This window comes from Choloepus didactylus, chromosome 20, assembly GCF_015220235.1.
Source record: "Choloepus didactylus isolate mChoDid1 chromosome 20, mChoDid1.pri, whole genome shotgun sequence".
NCBI classification, from domain to species: domain Eukaryota; kingdom Metazoa; phylum Chordata; class Mammalia; order Pilosa; family Megalonychidae; genus Choloepus; species Choloepus didactylus.
Window position 1 is genome coordinate 37,145,655 of NC_051326.1, and position 20,727 is coordinate 37,166,381.

General features: G+C 37.7%; 1 protein-coding gene across 1 annotated transcript; it reads left to right on the forward strand.

The window, feature by feature from the left end:
• The first annotated feature begins 2,569 nt into the window (after positions 1-2,569).
• DEFB135 (defensin beta 135) lies at positions 2,570-4,548 on the forward strand. Its single transcript, XM_037812572.1, has 2 exons — positions 2,570-2,627; positions 4,379-4,548. Exons 1-2 carry the CDS (start codon positions 2,570-2,572, stop codon positions 4,546-4,548), a joined length of 228 nt encoding a protein of 75 aa, XP_037668500.1.
• Positions 4,549-20,727: the final 16,179 nt, after the last annotated feature.

A 20,727-nucleotide genomic window follows, 5' to 3' on the forward strand; every position in this document is an offset into this window, starting at 1 on the left:
TGTTCAGAAGGTTGTGTGCTTTCTAAATGTTCAGGAAAACTAATTTGGCAATAAAAAAGATTGAGGTCAAATTCCACACATAGTTTTATAAGAAAAAAGAGAAGAGAGTAAGAAGCAAGTAATATCCATTATGCCAGAGATATTGACCATCAGACACAGCACATTAAAATGTACTATGTCAAAACAAGATAAAGGACATTAAGACAATGAGACATGGAAGAACAAAATAAATCAGTATTGAAAAACAGCAATAAAGTGACAGAATTCAAGAAAGAATTAGGGAATAAAAAACTTTCATTTTAGAAAGTACTCTAAAATAGGACAGAAGAGCAAATAAATAGAACATAATCCATTATGAGAAATTGAAGGTGAAGAGGAGAAAAAATTTTAAATCAATAGAAATGAAGAAATAGATATAATGGATTAGAGAGAAAGGGACAAATGTTGAAGACAGAGAGTAAAGCCCAACATACACATGTTTCCTAAGGAAAAAACCAAAGCCAAGTTAGAAAAAAATACTAAAATCTATAATTTGAGTAAACTTTCCAGGTGTAAAAAGATTTGAAATTGCGTATTGAAAGAGTGCATTGCATACCTATAAAAATGGACTCAGAATGACCAACAGTAAGAGGTGATGAACTTTAAATAAGAAGAAAAAATCCTTTGGATGTATAGGCAGAAAAAGAGCATGTGACAGATAAGAGAAAGAGAAGCAAATTATCAGATTTTTCAACAACAGTGCTTTATGCTAGAATAAAATGGAGTAATTAAGATACTCAAGAACAGAAATTGTGAGCCAAGGATTTACATCCAACAAAACTGACATTTATCTAAATACAAGAACTCTGTAAGTGTTTCCTGAGGAATCTCCTACAGTTCAAACATCAGACAACCAAAATACATAGAGAGATATTGACCTCAGTGGTGACTGCAGGGCTTAGACTCAATGAGGGAAAAAAAAACAGAGAGATTGTAGTGTATACCAAGTATATGCCGTACCTATGTGGGTAAGGTACAACTACTAAAAAAACTGAGAGAGAATGGGGAGAAGGCATCCTAAAAGTTTCTTTTTTTTTTTTTTTTAACTCTTTTCAGTTATCATATTGGTGGTGGTGATAGTGTTATTTTAAGACTATTGTATATAATGTGGAATAAAACAAATTATTAATTATGGGACGTTAGAATTCCACCATCCCCTGGGTACTTGTGATTCAGTGTTCTTGGTATAGAAGCAATGTAATAGAGAAATAGTTAAGTAAAAGTCCTAGAATCCTGACTTTGAATTGGAAGTAGTATGAACTCATGAGGAATTTTATCATTCAAAACCATATCAGTTCATAATGTTAATTCCAGTTCAAATACATATATATATAATTCCTCATTCTGCCCACCAAAATGCTTAGAAGCAATAAGCAACCCAGTAGTTATGAGCATCTTAACTTAGTGCCCAGACTGTAGTCTTGAAATACCATTTTCCACCAAAAGAAACCAGGGCTTTTTGGAGAAATAGTTAATTCCAGATTTGTGGTAGGAAATACATATGATGTACCTGGAATATTTTGTCATATTAGGTATCAAGTGAACTGTTAAAGAATACTAGGGATCAAATTTTAGAATATCATCATTTTGCAACCTTCAATGAATTAATGGATCTAGGCACTGTGCACTATTGTCTAATGACATCACGAAACGAAGCAGACCTTGTGAGCTTCCTCATGAAAAAGACAAGAAAACCTATAGTCCTGCTAAAGGGATTGAACCTGAGTCTTATTAAGCCTGTGGATCCAGCTGCCAATTTTCAGGGAATAGGAGGACAGAGGAATAAGTTAAACGGTACCATGAGTATACAATCAGGAAAATCCAGACTGTGAGCAACTCTGCATGTTAGATGTACTAGGTTCTTCAGCAGAAAAATTGTAAGGAAGGAAGAAGGGGAACACATAGATAAAAAGAAACTGAGAAGACATATATAAAAAAAGGTGACGTTATGGGGTTTTGCCCATGCTCTTTGGAAAGTGCTTTTTTTGTAAATAGACTGTGACAGTACTAGAACTGGGCAAGCTTTAATCCCATGTGTAAGTTCTTTGCTGCCATTTGTGATCCATGTGAGCTTGGGAGTGTCATTTATTCTACCTGGCCTCATGTTTCTTGCTTCTAAAATGGGGAGAGTATTGTCTGCCTGGGTTTTGTTTTTGAGATTGGAAACGATAATTGAAAACACTTTGTCAAGTATATAAGGTAGTATTACAGTACTATGCACACATTTGTTAACTGGATGTACAGAGAGGATGCTTATGCACAAATAAGGACACTTACACAGCATCTTACCAGGGCCTGGAATAGGGCTGTTCGCACAGTTTGCCACACAGTGACAGCCAGTAAGTGCACTTTAACTGTGAGACATCATGTTCAAAGTCAGATATTTTAATTCATTGGGCTGATCAGTGGAGTCCAAGATGTTCTTGTTCCTGAAAGGTTCACTAGCCATGCAGCTCCCCATCTCTCGAGAACTACATATAGAGTGACTCTCTCTTGCTCTTTACCTGCCTCTTTGCTGACTGGTTTGGCCATGAGGAGCTTGCCCTTGGTTCTTGTGGTCCTTGTCTTGCTCTCCTATGTTCCACCAGGTAAAATGGAAGCCCTTCCTTGAGGAATCATGAAGAGTGAAGGGAAAGGGGATGCCAGGTTCTACAGAAGTGAGGAAAAAGCTGGACTTGGACAAATGGAGCTGAACTGGGAGGGATGTGAGTAGAGACAGATGCTCTGGGCTGCTGCAGCTCCAGGGAACAGAGAGAAGATGCTAAGGACACATAAGGGAGATAGTTCTCTTCAGAGCAGAAACTGATTCTGGATTTTGATCTGGGGAGTCAGTGAAGTTTGAAAGGGAAAGTTGGACTAATAGTATTGGCAGAACTGGGCCAGAGCAAAAGGAAGTGGGAGGATGAAGCTTTCAGAGGAGAGGTAGGACTTGGGGGTGGGAGGGAGAGCATCCCTTTAACCACTATTAGTATTTGCCCTCCCAAGTCAGCTGTGCATGTTATTTTGCACACATGTAGAAGCCAAGGCAACTTGGACACTGAGTAGGATCCTCAAACAGAGCTGGTTGTTAGAATATATTAAATGAACACACAGCAAAGATGGAATCTTATGGAACATACAGCAATGATGGAATCTTATGGAATTCTAGCTCCTCAATTTGAGGGGTTAGAATTTATGTTCTCTGGACAGAAGCCAGCAAATTGATAATACAGAGAGGAATCCACTTAAATCATTAAAGTGGAGGTCTTCAAGATTGTTTTACTTGTGGTTTTCTGGGGTCTGCAGAGACTTCCATCACATGCTCTGAATCTTTATATTCAAAAGGTATCACTTGGGGGTCAAATATGAGATATTCAAAAGATCCAGGATGACCCTCTCAGGCACAAATGAGGACAGAGTTGAGACTGTTGCTGATGTCCTGGATGGCAGGACCTCCGGATACTTTGCACTGTGTTCCACTGGATCCCTCTGTCCCCAGAGAGGTACTCCAGGGCTAATGGGCATAAGGCAGACAAGTTTGCTTGCCAATGCCCTTGGTCATGACCGATCAATTATTTTCACACCATAAAAGCCCAATTCATGGCCCCATGGGTTAGTTGGGTAGGAGAGATTGATAAGTCTTAGCATGCAGAGTCATATAATTTGGTAAGGGGATTCAGGACCACTCTTACCCTCTTAAGCTGCCTTCCTACCACTCCTTCCCTACCCTCCAGCTTCCAGAGGCACCCAGGTCTTAAGGTTAGGAAAAATATTGGCAATAGATTCAGGTATATTTCCCAGGTATTTCAAACCATTTCACATTCATTATCTCATGGGATGCTCTCAGTTATTCTGTGATTAAGACAAGGCAGGTAATGAGGCATTTGCAAAAAGTCATACAGAATATTATTGGGAATCAGGGCTAGAACTGTGGGCTTCTAAAATCCTAGTTCAGCTGATACTTTGATACTTCAAGATAATACTTTGATAATATCTTGGTAATACTTTGAGCATCTATCTTAGACCCTGCATGACTCCTGGTATGGGGCCCTTGCAGACTTCTGGAACCAGTCTGAGTTTTAGCAAATCATTCCAAGCTGAATTTTCTGGGTTGTGTTACCTTCAGGTAGTTGATTAGTGACCCGTATAGGAGGAGACCATGGGAACTAATAGCTGTAATAAGGGAAAATAAAGGTAAGAGTAACTGGAAAAGGGGCATCTGGCCGTAAAGTGTCTAGGATATCTTTGATCCTGTCCAATTTACTGTTGCAAAGTTATAAAGGCTATCCTCCAATTTAATTTATCCATGGCAATACAACACTGCACGGTACCTTGCATTGATGTTTGTTTCTGTTGGCAGTTAGAAGTGGACCAAATATTTATATAAGAAGAGTCTTTTCTTCATGCTGGAGAACAAAAGGTACTTGCAGGAAAAAATGTGTAAAAGGTGAAGAATTTCATATTTTCTGTGATACTACATATCTGTGCTGCATCCAAAAAAAGCATTTACCTATACAGGTTGGGAAATAGTTGTGAGTACCTGAAGGCTCCTCCAGATTTCCTCGGGGAACCCAGATCCTTCTGATTTATACTATTTCATTAAAATGATATCTTTCTATTAGCGTTTCCTAGTTGACTGTGTTTCTCTTTATTTAGATGCCCTCTTGTCTCTCACGCAGAAATAATGTAAATTCCTTGTCTTTAGTATTTTTTCTTTCCATTAATTTATTTGTTCTTTCTTAAAAGTTTCCTAAGAACATTTTGAAGTATAATATACAATCAGGAAAGTGCATAAATCATGAATGAACAGCTTGATGAATTTTCCAAATTGAACCCACTCATGTAACTTGCACCTGGATCAAGAAAAGAACATCGCAACATCAGTCACTACCAGTTACTACACAATGGGTAACCACTAGCCTGATTTCCAATTACAAAAGTTCATGGTGATTGTTTTGGAACTTTAAATAAAGGGAATCATAATGTAGGTACTCTTTTGTGTCTGGCTTCTTTTACTCCACATTATTTTTGTGAAACTTACTCATTGTTTGATGTAGTAATAGTTGACTCATTCTCAATGGTATATGGTATTACATTGTAGAATACACCAAAATTTATTTGGATATTTTACTATCTAGTTTTGGGTGTTAATAAATAGTGCTGCAATAAGCATTCTTGTACATGTTTTTTAAAAATTCAGTTTTATTGAGATATATTTACATACCATACAGCCCTCCACAGTGTACAATCAGTTGTTCACAGTACCATAAATTGTGCATTTATCACCACAATCAATTTTGAACATTTTCATTACTCCAGAAAAATAAAAATAAAAGTAAAAGAGAACATCTAAAGCATCCCATCCCCCCATCCCACCCTATTTTTCATTTAATTTTTGTCCCCATTTTTCTATTCATCTCTCCATACACTGGATAAAGGGAGTGTGAGCCATAAAGTTTTCACAATCACACAGTCACACTGTGTAAGCTACTTAGTTATACAGTTGTCTTCAAGAATCAAGGCTATTGGGTTGCAGTTCAACAGTTTCAGGTATTTCCTTCTAGCTATTCCAATATACTAAAAACTAAAAAGGGATATCTATATTGCGCATAAGACTACCCTCCAGAATGACTTTTTGACTCCATTTTTGAAATCTCTTGGTCCCTGAAACTTTACTTTTTTTATTTGGAAAATATTTACTCAGTGCTTCAAGATTCTAGAAAATTCTACAAATAAGTGATAAATACATTATGTAGGGTTAGGGAAATCAGAAAAAGAACAATAGAATCAGGAAAAAATGGGTTCTTTCAGCAGTGCCTCACTTAATGAAATTGTGGAACTTTTCTAATTTCAACTTCTGGGCATGCTTTCTCCCATTTGCAAAATTAAGATAATATATATTTTATATGATTGGTGTAGTTTTTCCAAAGCTGAAACTTTTTTTTTTCCCTCCATTTTTTTGCTCATTCATCCATACATTGGATAAAGGGGAGTGTGATCCACAACATGACTTTAACAATCAGATCATCACCCCTTGTAAGTTCCATTGTTATACAGTCGTCTTCAAGATTCAAGGCTACTGGGTTGTAGTTTGATAGTTTCAGGTATTTACTACTAGCTATTCCAATTCATTAAAATCTAAAAAGAGTTATCTATATTGTGTGTAAGAGTGCCCACCAGAGTGACCTCTTGGCTCCTTTTGGAATCTCTCAGCCACTGAAACTTTATTTCATTTCATTTCACATCCCCCTTTTGGTTAACAAGATGTTCTCCATCCCATGATGTCGGGTCTAGATTCCTCCTTGATAGTCATATCCTGCATTGCCAGGGAGATTTACACTCCTGGGTGTCAGATCCCACGTAGGGGAGAAGGCAGTGGTATCATCTGCCAAGTTGGCTTAGCTAGAGAGAGAGGGCCACATCTGAGCAATAAAGAGGCATTCAGGGGGAGACTGAAACTTTATTTTGTTTCATTTCTTTCCCCTTTTTGGTCAAGAAGACTTTTTCAATTCCACGATGCTGGGACCAGGCTCATGCTTGAGAGTCATGTCTTGTGTTGCCAGGGAGATTTACACCCCTGGGAGTCATGTCCCATGTAGTGGGGAGGGCAGTGAATTTACCTGCCATGTGGGCTTGGAAAGAGAGAGGTCATATCCGAGCAAGAAAAGATGTTCAGTGGGGGAGACTCTTAGGCACAAATAAGTAGGGTTAGCCTCTCCTTTGCAGTAACAAGCTTCATAAGGGAAACCCCAAGATCGAGAGCTTGGCCTGCTAAATTGGTAGCCTCCATGCTTGCAAGAATATCAGTAATTACCCATGTGGGGAAGTTTAATATTACTGCATTTTCCCCCAGTTCCTCAGGAGGGCCCTGCAAGTATATTTTTCTTCTCTGCCCAAATTACTTTGGGATGTATTGGGATTTCACACTAACCTGTACAAACCTACCAGATCTCACTTCCTATTCTAAATTGCATGTAATTATGGTGTTTGAATAAACTGACCATACAAGTTAAATTATTTAGTGTGCTACAGAAAATATAGATACTGCACCAAATAAACGTCTGTTCCCTTGGTCTCATACAGAAGTTGAAGTTTTAAAGCACAGTAAATATTGTCCTTTACCCATTGGCCTGATTTACCTTGGTCCTAACCAGATCCGCTTCATTCGTATCTCTAATTGAAGTCTGGACTCTTTTTCAGCCTTTTAAACTGTTTCTTTATGAGGTAATACTGACATTCAAAGCCACCAAACTCTAGCTTTGAGTCTCAGGTGTCACACAGTTACCCAAAATTCCAGGGACCGACCAAGTTATACACAAAGATCTCAGCATCTCAGAATTTAGAGATAACCATTAAAACGCAGGAATAGATGTGGCTGCTGTAAGAGCTTACAACCTATGGACCTTTACAGAAAGTGTTCCTCTGATAACCTGTGCTCTAAGATTCAATTCTCAGAGTTTACATATTATAGTTAGTCCATATTAATGAGGTATTATAATGTTTGACTTTTTGTTTCTGGCCTATTCTGCTCAAAATGCTGTCCTCACTAAATTTGCATATAATTGTGCCTAAGAATCTCCTCCTGAGTACCTCTTTGTTGCTCAGATGTGGCCCTCTCTCTGTCTAACTGAGCCACCTTGGCAGGTGAACTCACTTCCCTCCACCCTACGTGGGACCTGACTCCCAGGGGTGTAAATCTCCCTGGCAACACAGAATATGATTCCCGGGGATGAATCTGGACCTGGCATCATGGGATTGAGAATATCTTCTTGACCAAAATGGGGATGCAAAATGAAATGAAATAAAGCTTCAGTGGCTGAGAGATTTCAGATGGAGTCGAGAGGTCACTCTGGTGGACATTCTTATGCACTATATAGATAACACCTCTTAGATTTTAATGTATTGGAATAGCTAGTAGTAAATACCTGAAACTATCAAACTCCAACCCAGTAGTCTGGACTCCTGTAGATGACTGTATAACAATGTAGATTACAAGGGGTGACAGTGTGATTGTGAAAACCTTGTGGATCACACTCCCTTTATCTAGTGTATGGATGGATGAGTAGAAAAATGGGGACAAAAACTAAATGAAAAATAAGGTGGGATGAGGGGTATGATTTGGGTGTTGTTTTTTACTTTCATTTTTTATTCTTATTCTGATTCTTTTTGATGTAAGGAAAATGTTCAGAAATAGATTGTGGTGATGAATGAGTGACTATATGATGGTACTGTGAACAGTTGATTGTACACCGTGGATGACTGTATGGTATGTGAATATATTTCAGTAAAACTGAATTTAATTAAAAAAATGCTTTCCTCAAGATCCATTCACCTAGTTGCATGTCTCACAACTTCATTTGTTCTCGCAGCCGCTTAATATTCTATTACGTTCATATACCACAATTCACCATTCTGTTCATCAGTCTGTGTACCCTTAGGCCACCTCCATTCATTGCAAATCATGAATACTGCTGCTGTAAACACCAGTGTACAAATGTCCATTTGTGTCCTTGCTCTCAGTTCTTCCAAGTATATAACCAATAATGAGGTTGCAGGACCTTATGGCACCCACATACTTAGCTTCTTGTGGACCGAACATGCTGTCCTCCAGATAGGCTGCACCACTCTACTTCCCCACCAACAGTGAATAGGTACATCCCTCTCTCCCTGTTTTCTCCAGCACTTGTATCACTCTGTTTATTATTTTCCCCTGCAATTTTATAGAGATATATTTACATACCATTCAATCGTCCATGGTGTACAATCGATTATTCACAGTATCATTATATAGTTGTGCATTCATCACCACAATCAGCATTTGTATGTATTCATTACCTCAAAAAAATAAAAAATAGAATAATGAAAAAGATAAAAGAAAAAATAAAAATAAAAAAATACAATAATAAAGTCAGACACCACCACCAACACCAAGAATCCCATAACCATCCCTCCCCCATATCTCCCTCTTATAGACATTTAGTTTTGGTATATTGCTTTTGTTACATTTAATGGAAGCATATTACAATGTTACTGTTAACTATAGACTCTAGTTTTCATTGATTATATTTTTTCCCCAATACAGTCCCTTTTCAACACCTTGCAAGGTTGGCATTCATTTGTTCTCCCACATGTAAAAACATTTTTGTATTTGTACATTTAGTCACCATCATTGACCACTCTAGGTTTCACTAAGTTATACAATCCTGTATTGTCTATCTTTCCTTCTGGTGTCATACATGCCCCTAGCCTTCCCCTTTCAACTTTACTCACAGACCTCTTTGTTCAGTGTACTTAATGGTATTGTGCTACTGTCACATAGTATTGTGCTATCCATTTCTGGATCTATACAGTCAATCCTGTTGAACATTCTATACTCCTTCAGCATCAAATGCCAGATCTCTACCCTCTTTCTGTCTCCTGACAACCTGTGTTCTCAGCTTTAACTCTCAAAGTTTGCTCATTAATGTTAGTTCATATTAGTGAGACCATACAGTATTTGTCCTTTTGTTTCTGGCTAACTTGGCTCAACATAACGTCCTCAAGTTTCCTCCAAGTTGTTATATATTCTGTGACTTTGTTATGTCTTACAGCTGTATAATATTCTATCTCACACACACACACACACACACACACACACACACACACACACACCTTGGTTTGTTTATCCACTCATCCATTGGTGGACCTTTGGACTGTTTCCATCTCTTGGCAATTGTGAGTAATGCTGCTATAAACATTGGTTTACAAATGACTGTTTGTGTCTTAGCTTTCAGTTCCTCTGAGAATATACCTAGTAGTGGAATTGCTGGATCATATGGCTGTTCTATACTTAGCTTCCTGAGGAACCACCACATTGCCTTCCAGAGTGGCTGCACCATTCTACATTCCCACCAACAGTGAATAAGTGTGCTTCTTTCTCCACAGCCTCTCCAGCACTTATAATTTTCTGTTTTTTTTTTTTTTTTGATGGCCATTCTAGTACATGTGAGATGATATCTCATTGTGGTTTTGATTTGCATTTCCCTACTAGTCAGTGAAGTTGAGCATCTTTTCATGTTTTTGAGCCATTTGTATTTCTTCTTCATAAAAGTGTCTGTTCATATCTTTTGCCCATTTTTAAATTGGGTTGCTTGTCTTTCTCTTGTTGAGTTGTAGGATCTCTTTATTTATTCTGGATATTAAATCCTTATCTGATATGGGATTTGCAAATATTGTCTCCTGTTGTGAGGCTGCCTTTTCACTTTTCTGACAAAGTCTGTTGATGTACAAAAGTGTTTAATTTTGAGGAGATCCCATTTATCTATTTCTTCTTTCATTGCTCACACTTTTGGTATAAGGTCTAGGAAACTACTTCCTATTACAAGATCTTAAATATATTTCCCTACATTTTCTTCTAAAAGTCTTATGGTCTTAGCACTAATGTTTAGGTCTTTGATTCATTTCAAGTTAATTTTTTATAAGGTATGAGATAGGAGTTCTCTTTCATTCTTTTTGATATGGATATCCAGTTCTCCAAACACCATTTTTGAAAAGGCTGCTCTGTCCCAGTTGTATTGGCTTGACTGCCTTATCAAAGATCAGTTGTCCATAGATGAGAGGGTCTATTTCTAAACACTCAATTTGATTCCATTGATCATTATATCTATCTTTATGCCAGTACCATGCTGTTTTGACCAGTGGAGCTTTGTAGTATGCTTTAAAGTCAGGTAGTGTGAGACTTCACACTTCATTCCTCTTTCTTAAGATATTTTTGGCTATTTGGGGCACCCTGCCCTTCCAAATAAATTTGGTTACTGGTTTTTATATTTCTGCAAAATAAGTTGTTGGCATTTTAATTAGTATTGCATTGAATATACAAATCAGTTTAGGTAGACTTGACATCTTTTTATTTTTTTATTTTTTTATATATATATATTTATTGAGATTGTTCACATACCATAAACTTTATTGAGATATACTACATACCATAATACTTGATACTTTTGGTTGCTATTGTTAAATGGGATTTTTTCTTGATTTCCTCCTTCTGTGGCTTATTACTTGTGTATAGGAACACTACTGATTTTTGTGTGTTGATCTTATACCCTGACACTTTGCTGTATTCATTTATTGGCTGTAATAACTTTGCTGTAGATTTTTCTGGATTCTCTACATATAGAATCATGTCATCTGACATCAGTGAAAATTTTACTTCCTTTCCAATTTAGATGCGTTTTTCTTCTTTTTCTAACTGCTGTAGCTAGAACTTCCAGCACAATGTTGAGTAACAGTGGTGACAATGACATCCTTGTCTTGTTTCTGATCTTAGAGGGAAACTTTCAGTCTATCCCCATTGAGTATGATGTTAGCTGTGGGTTTTTTATATATTGCCTTTATCATATTGAGAAAATTCCCTTCTATTCCTATTCTTTTGAGTGTTTTCATCAAGAAAGGATGTTAAATTTTGTCAAATGCCTTTTCTGCATTGATTGAGATGATCTTGTGATTCTTCCACTTTGATTTATTGATGTGGTGTATTACATTAATTGATTTTCTTGTGTTGAACCAGCCTTGCATACCTGGAATAAATCCCACTTGGTCATGGTGTATCATTCTTTTAATGTGCTGCTGGATTTGATTTGCGAGTATTTTGTTGAAGATTTTTGTATCTATATTAATTAAAGAGATTGATCTATAGTTTTCTTTTTTTGTATTGTCTTGTCTGACTTTGATATTAGGGTGATATTGGCTTCATAGAATGAGTTAGGTAGCTTTCCCTTTTCTTCAGTTTTTCTGAAGAGTTTGAGCAGGATTGTTACTAATTTGTTGTTGAGTACTTGGTAGAATTCACATGTAAAGCCACCTGGTCCTGGTATTTTCTTTTTTGGGGAGATTTTTGATGACTGACTTAATCTCTTTATTTGTGATTGGTTTGTTGAAGTTGTCTATTTCTTCTTAAGTCAGTGTTGGTTGTTCATGTTTTTCTAGGAAGTTGTCCATTTCATCTAAGTTGTATAGTTTATTAGCTATGGCTGCTTGTAGTATCCTCTCATTTTCTCCTTTATTTCTGTGTGGTCAGTAATTATGTCCCCTTTCCCATTTCTGATTGTATTTATTTGCATCTTCTCTCTCTCTCTTTCATTATCCTAGCTAAGGATCCATTGATTTTATTGATTTTTTCAAAGAACCAAATTCTGGTTTTGTTGATTCTATTGTTTTCCTATTCTCCATTTCATTTATTTCTGCTCTAATCTTTGGTATTTCGTTTCTTCTATTTGCTTTGGGGTTAGTTTGCTGTTCTTTCTCTACTTCCTCCAGGTGGACAGTTAAATCCTCAATTTTTGCTCTTTCTTCTCTTTTTAATATAGGTGTTTAGGGCAATAAATTTTCCTCTCAGCACTGCCTTTGCTGCATCCCATAAGTTTTGATATGTTGTGTTTCATTTTCATTTGCCTTGAGTTACTTACTAATTTCTCTTATAATTTCTTCCTTTACCCACTGGTTGTTTAAGAGTGTGTTGTTTAGCTTCCATATATTTGTGTATTTTCTGACCCTCTGCCTGTTACTGATTGCCGACTTCATTCCTTTATGTTCCAAGAAAGTGTTTTGTATGGTATCAATATTATAAAATTTGTTGAGACTTGCCTTGTGACTGTTCTGGTTTGCTAATGCTGCCATTATGCAAAATACCAGAAATGGATTGACTTTTATAAAGGGGGTTTGTTTGGTTACAAATTTACAGTGTGAAGGCCATAAAGATGTCCAATTTAAGGCATCAACATGAGTATACCTTCACTGAAGGAAGGCCAGTGGCGTCGGAAAACCTCTGTTAGCTTGCAAGGCACATGGCCAGCATCTGCTGATCCCAGGTTGTGTTTCAGCTCCTTTCTCAGCTCCTTTGCTTTATTCAAAGGAGCATTTTGTCCTCTCTTAGCTTCTCTGGAGCAAGCACTGGGCTAGCATCTCCAAAGTGCCAGCAAAAGTGTGCTTTCAGCAGTCATCTCCAGAAAGACTCTCTCAGCTGCTCTCCAAAATGTCACTCTCAGCTGCTCTGAGGTCCTTCTGTTTGTGAGTTCTTTTATAGGACCCCAGTTATTAAATCAAGACCCATCTTGAATGGGCAGGCTCCATATCCCCATGAAAATAATTCGACCTTTTCACCCACATTTGATTGAGTCACATCTCCATGGAAACACTCAAAGGATGCCAACCTAATTAACACTAATACATCTGCCCCCACAAGATTGCATTAAAGAATGTGACATTTTGGGGAACATAATACATCCAAACTGGCACAGTGATCCAACATGTGGCCTATCCCAGTGAACAATTCATGAGCACTTGAGAAAAATGTGTATCCTGATGTCGTGGGTTGTAGTGTTCTATAAATGTCTGTCAAGTCTAGTTCATTTATCATACAATTCAACATCTCTGTTTCCTTATTTATCCTCTGTCTAGATGTTCTATCTATTGATGAGAGCAGTGTATTGAAGTCTTCAACTATTATTGTAGCTCTCCTTTCCATGTTGTCAGTGTTTGCCTCACATATTTTGGAGCATTCTGGCTCAATGAATTAATATTTATGATTATTATGTCTTCTTGATGAATTGTCCCTTTTGTTAATATATACTGCCCTTCTTTGTCTCTTTTAATTGTTTTACATTTGCAGTCTAATTTATCTGATATTTATATAGCTATCTCTGCTCTTCTCTGGTTGTTGTTTGCATGAAATATCATTTTCCAACTTTCACTTTCAACTATTTTTGCCTTTGTGTCTAAATTGAGTTTCTTTTAGACAGCATATAAATGGATCCTGTTTTTTAATCCATTCTTCCAGTCTATGTCTTTTTATTGGGGAGTTTAATGCATTAACATTTAGTGTTGTTATTGTAAGGGCAGTACTTTCTTCTACCATTTTGTCTTTTAGATTTTATATGTCATATCTTATTTTTTTCCTCTCTCTCCTTTTACCCTTCCAGATAATCTTCATTTCTACACTCTTCTCTAAAACTCTCTCTCCTGTCTTTTCCTATCAGCCTATAGCACTCCCTTTAGTATTTTTTGTAGCACAGGTCTTTTATTCACAAACTCTCAGTGTCTGTCTGTCTGATTTAAACTCTCCTTAGTTTTTGAAGGACAGTTTTGCTGCATATAGTATTCTTAGTTGGCAGTTTTTCTCTTTCAGTATCTTAAATATATCTGTGCCAGTTTGAATGTATTATGTCCCCCAGAAAAAGCCATATTCTTTGATGCAATCTTGTGGGGCAGACATAATAGTGGGGATTAATTTGGAACGTTTGGATTAGGTTGTTTGCATGGAGATGCGCCCCACCCAACTGTAGATGATAACTGATGGGATATTTCCATGGAGGCATGGCCCCACCCATTCAGGGTGGGCCTTGATCAGTGGAGCCATATAAATGAGCTGACTCAAAGAGAAGGAACTCAGTGCAGCTGTGAGTGACGTTTTGAAGAGGAGTAAGGTTGCTAGAGAGGAACGTCCTGGGAGAAAGCCATTCTGAAACCAGAACTTTGGAGCAGACACCAGCCACGTGCCTTCCCAGCTAACAGAGGTCTTCCGGACGCCATTGGCCATCCTCCAGTGAAGGTACCCGATTACTGATGTGTTAACTTGGACACTTTATGGCCTTAAGACTGTAACTGTGTAGCCAAATAAACCCCCTTTTTATAAAAGCCAATCCATCTCTGGTGTTTTGCATTCTGCAGCATTAGCAAACTAGAACAATATCATACCACTGCCTTTTTGCTTCCAGGGTTTCTGTGGAGAAGTCCATACATAGTCTTATTAACTGTCCTTTGTATTTGATGGATTGCTTTTCTCTTCTGCTTTCAGAATGCTCTCTTTATCTTTGACATTGGACAATGTTATCAGTAAGTGTCTTGGAGAAGTTCTATTGGGATGTATTCTGTTTGGGGTACACTGTACTTCTTGAATTTTTAATTTTGTGTCTTTCATAAGAGTTGGGAAATTTTCAGTGATTATTTCCTCTATTCTTTCTGCCCCTTTTCTCTTCTCTCCTCCTTCTGGGACACACATAACATGTATATTTTTGCACTTCATGTTGTCATTCAGATCCCTAAGGCCCTGCTTGTATTTTTTCCATTGTTTTCCCTATCTGTTCTTTTGTGTGTATGATTTCAGGTATCTTTTCTTCTAGTTCACTGATCCTTTTGTCTGCATCTTCAGATCTGCTGTTGTATGTCTCTATTGTGTTTTTCATCTCTTCTCTTATGCCTTTCATTCCCATAAGTTCTGCTGTTTTATTTTTCAAGCCTGTGACTTTTTCATTATGGTCATCCAGTGTCTTCTTTATATCCTTCATCTCTTTTGCTACATTTTTATTCAGCTTATTCATTTGATTTAGATGATTTGTTTGAATGTCTCTAATTAGTTGTTTCAATTCCTGTATCTCAGTTGAGGTGTTAGTTTGTTCCTTTGGCTGGTTAATATTTTCATGTTTCCTGGTATGGCTCATTATTTTTAGCTGTCTAGGCATCTGATTTTCTTGATTAGTTCATTCTGGAGCTTGTTTTCAGTCTTTTATCTAGGGTTTTCTTTTTGGTGGGCTTTGTTTTCTGTCTGCTCTTTGGTGTTCAGTTCAACTTATTCTAGACCTCTAATATAACTTCTGTTTAGCTGATCAGAAATTTTCAACTCTTGTTCCTCTGGTTCTTGCCCTGCCTCTGTGTAACCTTTTTCTGAGCGGTCTCCTCAGATATGATTGACCCCAATCAGATTTTCCCAATCCAGACAGGCCCAGAGCTCAGGAGGAGGGTGTAATCTGTATGAAGTTTCCCTGTGAATGAAACCCTACAGTTTGTCAGACTTTCCTGTGAAGCCTCTAGACTCTGTGCTTTTCCTGTCCTGTTTAGCAGTTGGTGCTTGTCAGCCCACATCTCCCCACCAGTGAAAAAGGTGTGGTGCCTTTAATTCTCAGCAACCTCTGTTCCTGCCAGGGGCATGGTTGACTCAAGCTGCTTCTTTTATCCAGCCCTCTGGGGTCTGACTTCTCTGAAGAATGGCTAGCACTTGAGCTGAGCCCTGCCCCACCTTGTCTTAGGGAAGTTGTGTCCTTTAGGGAATTATCTCCCCCACTAGACTTTTTACTTTGTCTCTCAGACCTATCTTAGCTCTGCCCTTGCTTGGGTCCAGCTGCCAATTGCAAATATCTGAGGCTTAATGTAATATGCTACTTAAAATAGTTTTTTTTAACAAAAAGGCAGAAAGAAAGGAAAAAAATCCCTTTTCATGGCCTTTCACCAGACTCCAAGTTTTGTCAGTCCCAGTGTAGTCTATTTAAAGATATGCCCTTCAGGGAATTATCTCTTTCACCTAACTCTCAGACAACTTTAATTCTGTCCTTGCCTGAGGCAGTGCTGAAGCCTGAGAGTTCTGGCAGCTCTGATGGGGTATGAAAAGTAAAAGAAATTAAGAGACAGAAAGAAAAAAAAAGAATAGAAAAAAACCCTTTTCAGAGCCAGATCCCAGCTCCCCAGGTTTGCAAACAGGAGGCAGAGTTGGTACCCGTTTCTATGTGCCCCTTTTTCTTGGAGCCCAGTCCTTTTCCTGTATTCTGAACACCTCCAGCTCAAAAAGTCTCTTTTTGTTGTTGTTTTTGTTAGCACCTCTTTGTCTCTGGGGACCATATCTTCCTGATTCCGTTTGTGCCTGCTCTTGGTTTATCTGTGCTTGGAGCTTTTATTCAGCAGTCTGAATTTGTTAATTAATTTTGCAATTGGGGCCTGGTTGAGGCCCTGTCCTTGCTCCCACAGATTGTTTCTTTTTCTCTTGGGGAACCAGCTCTGACAGTCTGCCATGCCTGTGGGGGAGGAGCACCAGCCCCCTGGTGGGAAAACTTAAAATTCTTTACTGCCATCTCAGCCATTCCACCCATTCCAGTTTGGTGTATGATGCATGTCCGGTCACAGAAGTCCCCAAAACAGCTGTTCCATACAGTTCCTGGCTATTCACCAGCTGTGCTAGAGGAATAACTAAATTCCACACCTCACCATTCTGCCATCTTGCCCCACCCTCTTGTACATGTTTGTCTGATGCGTATCCATAGGCACTATGTGAATATATACATAGGAGTGGAATTGTTAGGTTATAGGCCATGCATATGTTAAATTTTAGTAGATTTTGCCAAACTATCTTCCAAATTGGTTGTACCACTTTATACTCCCACTCACAATGTCTGAGAGTTCTGGTTGCTTTACATCTTTGTTCACCGTTGGAGTTTTCTGTCCTTTTCATTTTTCATCTCTGGGGATTACATTGTTGTGGATTGACTTGTGTCCCCCAAAATATATGTTGACATCCTAATCCTTGTTACATCAGAATGTGAACTTAATTGGAAAGAAAGTAATTAGAGATGGAATTAGGCAAGTTAAAATGAGGCCATAGTGGGTAGGGTGGGCCTTTATCCAGTATGACTAGTGTCATAAGAAGGGGAGAGGAGACACAGACTAGGGAGAATGCCATGGATTGCCAGCAAACCACCAGAAGCTAGGAGAACATGTGGAACAGATTCTTCCCCTACAGACTTTGGATTTTGGACTTCTAGCCTTCAGAACTGTGAAAAAATAAATTTCGGTTGTTTCTGCAGCCCTAGAAAACTAAGGTAATTGTGATAACATTTTGTGTTTTAATTTGCATTTTACTAATGACCAGTGAAGCTGAGCACTTCCTCACATGTTTATTGGCCATTTAGACATCTTTATTTGTGATGTGCCTTTGCAAGACCCTCACCAATTTTTCTATTGGATTAAGCTTTTTGCTTAGGAGCCTACTAAGGAACACTGTCATTACTTGATATTGGAAATAATAAAGTAAAAGCCACGTTGAAAACATTAAGGTTTAAATATTGAGTATGTTGGAGTTTAGAATACACAGCTAGAGATATTTTGTACTGTTGGGTATGACCAGATCATAAAAATATTTCACCTTTTAAGTATTATCAAATTTTCTCCTCTTGAGCAAGGTAAAAACAGTCAAGTTCCTAATGAGTAAGCCCTCTTCTTTGAATAGGTCTTAGGAGGAAATAAGCCATAGAGAGAGAAGCACTGCTTCCAATACAGCAAGGAGAGGAAGGAGTGAAAGAATAGATTTGCATTGGATAGGCAAATGCCTGGGAGGGGTTGGAGGGTCTCTCTCAAGGTTTAGAGCTTTAGGCAAACACTTGCTGTTGTGATGGATGAAATATCCATCCTTTGCAGAGTATATCCTGAGAGTGAACTCTACTCTTTGGGCTCTTCCAACACAGGGGCAAAAGTGATAATGTACACAGCCAAGTCATGTTTCAGGAGAAGCAGTTAACTCCACTCCTGTCATCAGCCACATCTGTCCTGAGCATGTCCTACTCAGGATGGGAGAATAAGTAGGATAGGTAATTCCTTCTTATCTACTACAGTCAATTAACAAGGCTCTTCCTTGTCTTCTTTTTATAAGGGTCTACTCTTGTGGACTCATTTGGTCCACACTTACGTGGATAAAATAGAGTGGATTAAGTTAAGCCATCTTTAATTATTGTAGTTTAGTAGCCATCTGTGATATGTAAATTTGTTGAAGACTCTGAAGAGAATGGAATTACAGTTGTAATAGCTTATACTCCCTCATCCTGTCCACCTCAAAGCACTCAGTTATTCTGGAGAGACCTTGGGTGTATCTTATATGACCTTACTAAAAGTTCTTTCATGATTTTCTTGTTTGGATCTCTGTGGTGTTGTCTGGTAATGGAAATTTGATTGGAATGTGGTATCTTCCCTCTGTAGCTGCTTCTGGTGTTGGTGCAGCCTGTTCACATTGATGTCTTTCAGTGTTCTTCTGGGGCTAGGAGGATGCCACATCTCCTTCCATCTTTATTGAGCCAGCACTTTGCTGTCATCCAAACTGAGGTGTGCTAAAGGCCCTTGGTCTATATTTTTTCTTCCCTGGAGCATTGATTCAAAGCTATTGATGGTCACAGGCCTCACAGAGTCCCTTATTTATTTACTTATTTATTTATTTATTGATTGATTGATTTACTCACTTATTCATTCATTCATTCACTTTAGAAGTTGTAGGTATACAAAAATCATGTAGAAAATACAGAATTTGCATACATCCCTCTCATACACCCAGTTTCCCTTATTATTAATACTTTACACTAGTGTGGTATTTTTGTTACAATTTAAAAAGTATTGTTATAATTATACTATTAATATTAACTGTAGCCACAGTTTATATTAGGGTTCATTGTGTTGTACAGTCTGTAGGTTTTTTTTTCTTAAATTTTAATTCTAGTAACACATGTATAACCTAAAATTTCCCCCTTTAACCACATTCAAATATATAATTCAGTGGGTGTTAGTTACATTCACAATGTTGTGCTACCAACACCACCATTCATTACCAGAACATTCCCTACTGCCATACTGACCCCTGGTAAGCTGTATTCTAGTTTTTGATTCTATGAATTTACTTATTTTAATTATTTCATATCATTGAGATCATAGGTTGTTTGTCCTCTTGTGTCTGGCTTATTTTACTCAACATGACATCTTCAAGATTCAACCATATTGTTGCATGTATCAGAACTTCATTCTTATTTATGGCTGAATAATATTCTGTTGTATGTATACCCCACATTTTGTTTATCTGTTCAGCAATTGGTAGGCACTTGGTTGTTTCCATTTTTTGGCAATTGTGAATAATGTCACTATGAACATTAGTGTGCAGCTATCTGAGTCCTGCTTTCAATTCTTTTGGGTATATACCTAGAAGTGGGATTGCCGGGTCATATGGTAATTCTATACTTGACTTTCTGAGGAACTAACAAATGTTTTTCACAGTGGCTGTACCACTTTACATTCCCACCAACAGTGAATGAGTGTTAGTATTTCCCTACATCCTCTATAACTCTTGTAATTTTCTGTTTTTAAAATAGTACCATTCTAGTGGGTGTGAAGTAGTATCTCATTGTGGTTTTGACTTGCATTTCCCTGATGGCTAATGTTGTTGATAATCTTTTCATATGTTTTTTGGCCCTCAGTACAGTGTCTTTGGAGAAATACCTATTCAAATCTTTTGCCAGTTTTTAAAATGGGTTGTTTGTCTTTTTGTTTTTGAATTGTAGGATTACTTTATATATTCTGGATATTAAAAACCCTTATCATATATGTGACTTCCAAATATTTTCTCCCAATCTGTAGGTTGCCTTTTTACTTTAATGATGAAGTCTTTTTGATGCACAAAAGTTTTAAAATTTGATAAGACCCGTTTATCTATTTTTTTCTTTTGTCGCTTGTGCTTTTGTTGTAAAGTCCAAGAAACCATTGCTTAACACAAGGTCCTGAAGATGCTTCCCTTTATTTTCTTCTAGGGGTTTTATAATTTTGGTTCTTATATTTTAGGTATTTGATCCATTTGGAGTAAATTTTTGTCAATGGTGTGAGGTATGGGTCCACTATTATTCTTTTGCATATAAATAATCCATTTTTCCCAGCACCATTTGTTGAGGGGACTATTCTTTACCACTTGCATGGCTTTGGAACCTTTGTCAAAGATCAGTTGGCATAGATATGATGTTTAATTTATGAGCTTTTAATTCAGTTCCATTGGTGTATATGTCGGCCCTACTGCCAGTACCATGCTGTTTTGATTCCTGTAGCTTTGTAATAAATTTAAAATTAGGAAGTGAGTGTCCTCCAACTTTGTTTTACTTTTCCAAG

Bases quoted from the DNA above. Each gene is read 5' to 3' on its own strand.
- DEFB135 (XM_037812572.1), top strand. From the start codon at position 2,570: ATGAGGAGCTTGCCCTTGGTTCTTGTGGTCCTTGTCTTGCTCTCCTAT. The intron at 2,628-4,378 runs GTAAAATGGAAG...TTCTGTTGGCAG, and splicing joins GCTCTCCTATGTTCCACCAG to TTAGAAGTGGACCAAATATT.